This window comes from Kryptolebias marmoratus, linkage group LG2 (assembly GCF_001649575.2).
Source record: "Kryptolebias marmoratus isolate JLee-2015 linkage group LG2, ASM164957v2, whole genome shotgun sequence".
Lineage (NCBI taxonomy): Eukaryota > Metazoa > Chordata > Actinopteri > Cyprinodontiformes > Rivulidae > Kryptolebias > Kryptolebias marmoratus.
Window position 1 is genome coordinate 3,480,518 of NC_051431.1, and position 7,823 is coordinate 3,488,340.

At 44.1% G+C, this 7,823-nt stretch overlaps 1 protein-coding gene across 2 annotated transcripts; it reads left to right on the top strand.

Moving 5' to 3' along the window:
- On the top strand, positions 1-7,184 carry ddx6 (DEAD (Asp-Glu-Ala-Asp) box helicase 6). Of its 2 annotated transcripts, XM_017416266.3 has the most exons (13): positions 1-124; positions 823-1,414; positions 1,496-1,559; positions 1,695-1,799; positions 3,792-3,921; positions 4,959-5,105; positions 5,230-5,324; positions 5,409-5,531; positions 5,620-5,748; positions 5,863-5,979; positions 6,138-6,201; positions 6,784-6,885; positions 6,985-7,160. In XM_017416266.3, exons 2-13 carry the CDS (start codon positions 1,224-1,226, stop codon positions 7,158-7,160), a joined length of 1,443 nt encoding a protein of 480 aa, XP_017271755.1. In that variant the 5' UTR covers positions 1-124; positions 823-1,223. The 2 variants fall into 2 exon arrangements, with proteins under 2 accessions (XP_017271755.1, XP_024861723.1); XM_025005955.2 differs by lacking the exon at positions 1-124 and having other exon boundaries at positions 1,224-1,414; positions 6,985-7,184.
- The last annotated feature ends 639 nt before the right edge of the window (positions 7,185-7,823 follow it).

Here is a 7,823-nt window from a genome sequence, read left to right on the forward strand (position 1 = left end):
GGCGGGGCTTAAATAGGACCGGGAGACATCTTGACTCCTTGTTTGATAAGACTCTTTCGCAGTCGGTAGGACCATCGGCGGAAACTCGGGCGAAACGGAACCGCTTTATTTCACGTAATTCGAGGTAAACTCGTGAACAAGCCGGGTCTTGGGCAGCGAACTGTCTACCGATATGTGGCGTTTTATCCGCTTTACCCCCGGCAGGGGTCGAGGCTGCTTGCAGGTGGATTTGCGAGCCTAGCTTCGCCGCTGTTAGCCGGTTTCGAGCTAGCACCGAACCTGTCACCCATCGGCCGGGGTCGGTTTGCATTTAGACGCCGGGCCACAACCGTCGATAGTTAGGTTAGGTTAACAGGCAAGGTCTGTGCACAAACTACACTAACTATTTCTTAACCTGGTTCAGAAAATCTAACGAGACCACGACTAATTAGCACCAACCCTTAGCTTCGTGCGCTAGCATAAACTAAACTAACCCAGTTATCACCGTCGGGGTTTTTTAAGTAAATTAGATTAAACGGGCAAGAAATGCACATCTTCTTTAATAGTTAGACACCTATTCACCAGTACTTAAAAGAAGACCATTAAATGTTTATTCAATTTACGTTTATTATTTAAGACGCTAATGTTAGCATGTAGCTAGCAGCCTGTAGCTACATGCTAACCGCTGCGTCGGCTAACTTTTGACTTTAGGCCGCCGTCTTCTCCAGCTGCTACTGATCAAGGAATAATCTTCTTTTCACGGTCTAAATCTTAAGCTTGATGCATTTGGTTGCCTTCCTGTTGTATAGATGTTTAATCCCAGCTTCTGTTTTGTTTTTTTAGGGTTGGACGGACTTGGAAGGACACGGAGGCTCTGTTGAACCAACAGGATGGCCGGCTGAACATTTTGGCCAACATTTAAAAAAAAAAAAGCTCTCAAAGCCTCCCTGGTGTACCTGATTCCTGAATAAACTCTATGCGAGACCCTAGTTTGATTCCCATGCTCACAAGTCTTATAAAAATCGAAAAAAACCTGTTTGTTTCTTGACACTCGGTGTCCCAGTAATATTGTTTTAGGTGAAGAGTTTTTTGTTTTGTTGACGATTTAAAGAAGCGAGGGGCCAATCCAGCTGAGACGATCAGCTTTATTTTGGGAGACCGTCGAAGGTTTCGTTGCGTTTGGAGCAGCGACAGTAAATTAAATAAAAAATATAAATAAATAAATAAAATAAAATAAAGCAGACATGAGCACCACCAGGACGGAGAACCCAGTGATCCTGGGCTTGTCCAACCAGAACGGACAGCTGAGAGGTTCGGTTAAACCCGCCGGCGCTCCGGGTGGAGGCGGAGGAGGCCCCCAGCAGCAGATGAACCAGATGAAAGGCACAATCAACGGGAGCTCCCAGCCAGCACCTCAGACAAACGCAGTCATCAAGTGTGGTTCTCTTGTTGGAGATATTCAGTCATTTGCGTTTCTCTTCACGTTTGATTACATTTTTGTCTCCTTGCTTCGCAGGCCTGGAGACGACTGGAAGAAAAATTTGAAGTTGCCCCCAAAGGACATGAGGATTAGAACTTCAGTTAGTACCGAATCGTTTTATGATTGATCCTGTTGAAGTTTCCTCGCTCGTGTTCATTCAGCCACTTGGTGGTTTTTGTTTTGTTTTGTGAACCGATCGTTTTACTAACACTGACTCATTCTGCAACGATTACAGGATGTGACTGCAACTAAAGGCAACGAGTTTGAAGATTACTGCTTAAAGCGGGAGCTGCTCATGGGGATCTTTGAGATGGGCTGGGAAAAGCCATCTCCAATTCAGGTACTTTCCCCGCACGTCTGATCTAAGCATCAGCTTCTCATGAAAGATGGTTTAATATAAACCCAGAACACCGTCGTGCTCCTTTTTTAAAGAGGGTCACGTGAAAGGGGATTCTTGCTCCTGTGTTTCATTTTGCCTGAGTGAAGCTCAATCTTCATGGTTGTTTGAGTTTAAGGTTTAATTCAGCAGCTCTGGAAGGGTTTGGCTCAACTCTGGTGACGTTCAGGGTTCCTATACCGTCTTAAGAAGCGTGGAATTTGGTTTTGGCAAGTCAAGTATGGAGAAGTGTTAGTGTTTCCAGACTCTGAAAACGGCTCAAACAAGCAGATTATTCTGCACATTTAATGTATTTGTCTTTGTGGTTCATCCACCACGTCAAGCCCTGACTTTCAGGGTTTGTCTGTTAGTGTTTTGGTTTTTGACCTCCTAGTTAAACTTATAGGAGCGTGCTCAGCCCTGCAGGTTTATAAATGGCTGCACTTCAAGTGATAAACTCTGTTTGCTGTCTGGTTCGCGTCTCCTCTGCGTACAAGATGGTAAACAACCCCAGATCATAACAATGGTTGCACATTTTATGGTATACTGCCCAGTCCCTCCAGGATTTTGCGGGCATTTTTTGTGATTGCTGCGGGCTAAAATGCCTGATTTCGCGGGGCATTTTCCTAAAACTTGCGATTTTTTTTTTTTTTTTTTTTTTACTAAAATCAATAAACAACCATAACTTTTATTATATAAACCAAAAAGACTTACTAGTTTTGTAAGATAATTACCAACAAACATTGACATTCTCAAAAGGTGCTTTATTTGAGAACTTTGATAGCTTCTAAACTGACATTCATGAGCATTTCTGGATTGTCCCTGGTCTGCAGCTCTCCTCACATGTTTTGCAGACACAAAGTGTTTGTCGATGCGTTTATGTTCCATGATTACACTGCAGGATGTGCAAAACAGCTGCAGCTGGGGAGGAAACTGGTTTGCTGAAATCTTTGTGGGCAAATGTGAAGCATTAGCGCACATTTTGGCTTCGGTCGCTGCTCCTGCACGCTCCCGGCATTCTGATGTTACAGGAAGTGATGTCACGTGTCTTCTTCCTGAGTTATTTGGGTTATTTTGTATTCCACGCTACACAAACCCACAAAGAAGAGACTAGACTGCAGAAACGGTGGCAAATCACTTCAGAAACAATAAATATTGGGTTAAAGTTGCGGTGTTTTGGGCAAAGTTGCAAAAAGTTGCCATTTCGCGGGGTTTGCTTGATTTTGCGTTAATAGTTGCGATCGCAACATCACGAAATCCCCGAGGATCTGACTGCTCTACAACTGCAGATTATTAACTTGTTACGTAAGCAGTTTGCTGCCTTTGTCACAACCATAAAGTGTTTTGTTTTTATTTTGTTTTGTTCTTTCATCTTTAGTTTAGTTCTTATGGTTTGTGAAGCATGCAGGTAGCAGATTTACAAACATTTTGACGTCCAAATGGGCTTCAGAATGGTCAAATGTTTAAGAATCCTGGATGCAACCAATAAGACGTTGAACCCTTTTGCACTTAATTCTGAGCTAATTGTTGGATCTCTCCTCTGGAAGCTGTTCTGGGTTTACATCCAACCTCAGACGTTTATAGACTTTAGGAAATGAGTTTCAGTGAAGCTTATTGATTATCTAACGTGTCCCGAGTCCCCTCCATGTTGTCTTAATTTCATGCAGAACCGTCCGGACGGGTCTCAGGTTGGGTCAGCTGTTTAACTTCCTGCTAACAGAAACTCCAGCTCCCGTCAGAGTCTTTCAGGCTTCGCTGATTAACCTGAGAATTACCGGATTTTAGAGTAAAATCAGAGCTGAGTTTCTGCTTCCTGCACCATTTATTTCCTCTGAGGGATTAAACGGGGGTGCAACTCCCTGAACAGAAGTTAGAAGTACGTCTGCCTAAATGTTCTACAGGTTGGGCTGTATATCCATCAGTTTCTGCTCTATTAATTATTTTTTTTTCTTGCAGGAGGAAAGCATTCCCATTGCACTGTCAGGGAGGGATATTTTGGCCAGAGCCAAGAACGGCACAGGAAAGAGTGGCGCCTACCTCATTCCTTTACTGGAACGCATCGACCTGAAGAAGGACTGTTTACAAGGTGAGCGGCTTGTTTTACACGTGATCATCGCAGCGTGAAGGCGATTTGAATAATGAGGGGAACTCTGTAGAGGAACAAGCGCTTTGAAATCAGGCCAGAAGTGTAAACAAACATCTGTGATATGTTTTTTATTTTCATTAATCCATCGATAAGCAACATTTGTTAGTAATTTTGCACCTCGGGTAAAGCAGGTGTTTTGGACTTTGTTTACAGCAGGTTCAGGAAATTAATTAAAACTTATAAATATGTACTTGCAGGTTTAGGTATAAGTACGCAGGAAGTTGTGAACCAGTCGTTCCTTAACTTTTCAGCTTCTGACCCATAAAATAACAGGGACCAAAGGTGTGTGACCCCATCTGTTGGATGATTAAATATCCAAAGGTGCTAATGAGTCTGTTAAATAAGGCCAACACAAACAGTCTTGGCCTCCATTTTGCTATATTTTAAATCATTAAATGACTCGTTTTTCAATTCTCTGTAACAATTATGATGCACATATATCATAAAAACTGGGTTTTTAATTTTAACTTTATTTGGAGATTGTCTAAGGACCCCTGCTTGGTGTCGGGTGACCCACATTGGGGTCCCGACCCCAACTTTGGGAAACATTGGTTTAAACAAAAGCTAAACCCCGTTACGAGTCGAGCCGACTCCAATTTTACTCCTGGCTTTTTCCTGTCTTCTGTGGGATGTGTGGATCAGAAAATCAAATTAAATCTGATCTTTTAGTTTAGTTTGAACCTGAATTTATAAAAGAGAATTCAAATGGAAACTTTGTTTTGCACAAAAATACAATTTATCTTAAGTCTTAATTACGTTTTCAGTTAGGACTGCACAATATTTCTGTTTTGTGTGTGTGTGGAGTGTCAGGATTGTTAAAAAATTGTAGATTTTGAAGGCAAAAAGAGCAGAAATTATGAATTAAAGCAAATAATTCCCATTAAATGAAGCTGCCTAATAAAACCACGGCTGGTTCAGGTTGATGGAGGTTAAGATGGACGTTTAACGTGGTTTAATGTTGTTTTCTTTAATTCCAGCTTTGGTCATCGTGCCCACCAGAGAGCTGGCTCTACAAGTTAGCCAAATATGCATCCAGGTCAGCAAACACATGGGCGGCGTGAAGGTGATGGCGACCACAGGTGGAACCAACCTCCGTGACGACATCATGAGACTCGACGAAACGGGTGAGCTGTTTACGCTCTTCAGTAAAATAAAGCAGAACCTGCCGAACGTTAAAGCTGTCTTACTTTCCGTAGAAGCGTCTCTGTTTGCTGAACGTTGGCACTAAAGGTTAACTTTAATTTTCAGTACACGTGGTCATCGCCACTCCCGGGAGGATTTTAGATCTAATCAAGAAAGGAGTAGCCAAAGTCAATCAAGTGCAGATGATCGTTTTGGATGAAGTAAGTCCTGTTTTTTAAAAATAAATCAGTAAAACGTTTAAAATGGCTGCCGAGTCGACGTAAACGGTGTGTTTTTTGTTTAAGGCGGATAAACTCCTGTCTCAGGACTTTGTGGTTATGATGGAGGAGATGCTGGGTTTCCTCTCCAAACAGAGGCAGATCTTGCTTTACTCCGCCACCTTTCCTCTTAGCGTGCAGAAGTTCATGGTACTCCTCCCTCACATTCGCTCCTTTCCGTCCCCGTCGTACGCTTTCGACCTGTAACCCCGTTTCGTTTTTTCGTCCCGCGGCGTAGAACGCGCACCTGCAGAAACCGTACGAGATCAACCTGATGGAGGAGCTGACGCTGAAGGGCGTGACTCAGTATTACGCTTACGTAACCGAGAGGCAGAAAGTCCATTGCCTCAACACCTTGTTTTCCAGAGTAAGTGTTGCTTTTCTGCTCGTGTGTCTGATGGTTGCCTTTAAAACTATGTGAAGATTTTATCAGGAGGGAGTTTAAATGGAGGTTAACGCCGGTTTTTCTTTTTCTTTCCAGCTCCAGATCAACCAGTCTATAATCTTCTGCAACTCCTCTCAGAGAGTGGAGCTCCTTGCCAAGAAGATCTCCCAGCTTGGTTATTCGTGTTTCTACATCCATGCCAAGATGAGACAGGTCAGCGGGGAAAGTGGTGTTAGAAGCAAAATGGCTGCGTGACGCTTTAATGCACGCCGCCACCGCAGCAGCTGCTGCTGGTTCTGATGATCCTAAAATCTTGTTGAGGTTTAAGTGGCTTCGCTGCTTGATCTGAATTTACCTTTTTTGCTGTTCAGGAGCATCGCAACCGGGTGTTCCACGACTTCAGAAACGGCCTCTGCCGGAATCTCGTCTGCACTGGTGAGTCGCTGCGTTTGTATTTTCCGGACTATAGGGTACATCGTCGTGCTCCTCCCAATTCTTGTAACTTCACGTGCACGCCATGCTCCATTAAAGATGGAGGATTTCGCTGCTCTAGCGGAGCTTTTTCGTCTGTATCAGCATTTATCTGATCCCTCTAAGAGATCAAAGATAATCAAACGGTTTAAAAGTCACGGGAGGATACTGCGCCGTCGTAAGCATCACGTAGAAACGCCTCCTCCGCTCGCTGTGGGCAGTGCGGCTTTGTAGTTCACCAAAGTTGTACTAAAACACGACTTCTTACGTATATAAGGTGCTCCGGACTATAAGGCGCATCGAAGGCTTTTAAGTTCGCCTTCTAGTCCGGAGAATCTGGTTGTGCAGAAATTAGAGACGCAGATAAACTGAAAAGTAAAAACCAAATAATTAAACGTATAAATGTTCTGTTTGCACCTCACCTGGTTAAAGCGGATCCGATCAGAAGAGTCGTGAAACTTTAAAGTTTAATGAGCTCCCGTTGCCTCTGGGCGTCGGCAGCTGATGTCTGGATGTCCTAACGTCCGTTTCCCCTCCTCCCTGCAGACCTCTTCACGAGAGGAATCGACATTCAAGCTGTGAATGTTGTGATCAACTTCGATTTCCCCAAGCTGGGAGAAACGTACCTTCATCGCATCGGCAGATCTGGTAAGAACCTCCTCCGCGTCGCTTTGAGGATTCCTTTGAATTTAAACGTCGGGCGGGATGTAACGAGACCACTTCCTGTTTTTATTTTTTTTCCCTCAGGACGTTTTGGACACCTGGGTCTGGCCATCAACCTCATCACGTACGACGACCGCTTCAACCTGAAGGGCATCGAGGAGCAGCTCGGCACGGAGATCAAGCCCATCCCCGGAATCATCGACAAGAGCTTGTACGTGGCCGAGTACCACAGCGAGAGCGGAGAGGAAGTCAAACAGTGAGCCGGTGAGCGCCGCCGTCAGCACGTCGCGAACGGCTGATCGTCTTCACTTCGGTTTGACCACAGTCCTGATTTCATAGCCATGCTGTTGGTGAACATGTGCAGAATGACAGACAGATTGAATTAAATCAGTTTTGATTATTTTTCTTTAAGTCAACACGGCACAAAAAACTATCCTGTTTGTTAATGAAATACAACCTGTTTGCCTCAAAGCAGTTCAGCCAACTAAACAATAAATTTCCCCTCTTCTATGGTCGCTGTAAATTCAGAGTGATGAGCAGCGTCTTTATGAACCTGAAGACTCGCGGTTTTAATCAGACCCTCCAGGATTTTGCGATGTTGCGATCGCAACTATTAACGCAAAATCAAGCAAACCCCGCGAAATGGCAACTTTCCTGCAACTTTACCCCAATATTTATTGTTTCTAAAGTGATTCGCCACCGTTTCTGCGGTCTAGTCTCTTCTTTGTGGGTTTGTGTAGCGTGGAATACAAAATAAGCCCAAATATCTCATGAAGAAGACACGTGACATCACTTCCTGTTAACATCAGAATGCCGGGAGCGTGCAGGAGCAGCGACCGAAGCCAAAATGTGCGCTAATGCTTCACATTTGCCCACAAAGATTTCAGCAAACCAGTTTCCTCCCCAGCTGCAGCTGTTTTGCA

Excerpts from the sequence above, each read along its gene's own strand:
- ddx6 (XM_017416266.3), top strand. The coding sequence starts at position 1,224 with ATGAGCACCACCAGGACGGAGAACCCAGTGATCCTGGGCTTGTCCAAC. Across the intron at positions 5,106-5,229 it reads CATGAGACTCGACGAAACGG|TACACGTGGTCATCGCCACT; the intron begins GTGAGCTGTTTA and ends TTTAATTTTCAG. Across the intron at positions 5,980-6,137 it reads TCCATGCCAAGATGAGACAG|GAGCATCGCAACCGGGTGTT; the intron begins GTCAGCGGGGAA and ends TTTGCTGTTCAG.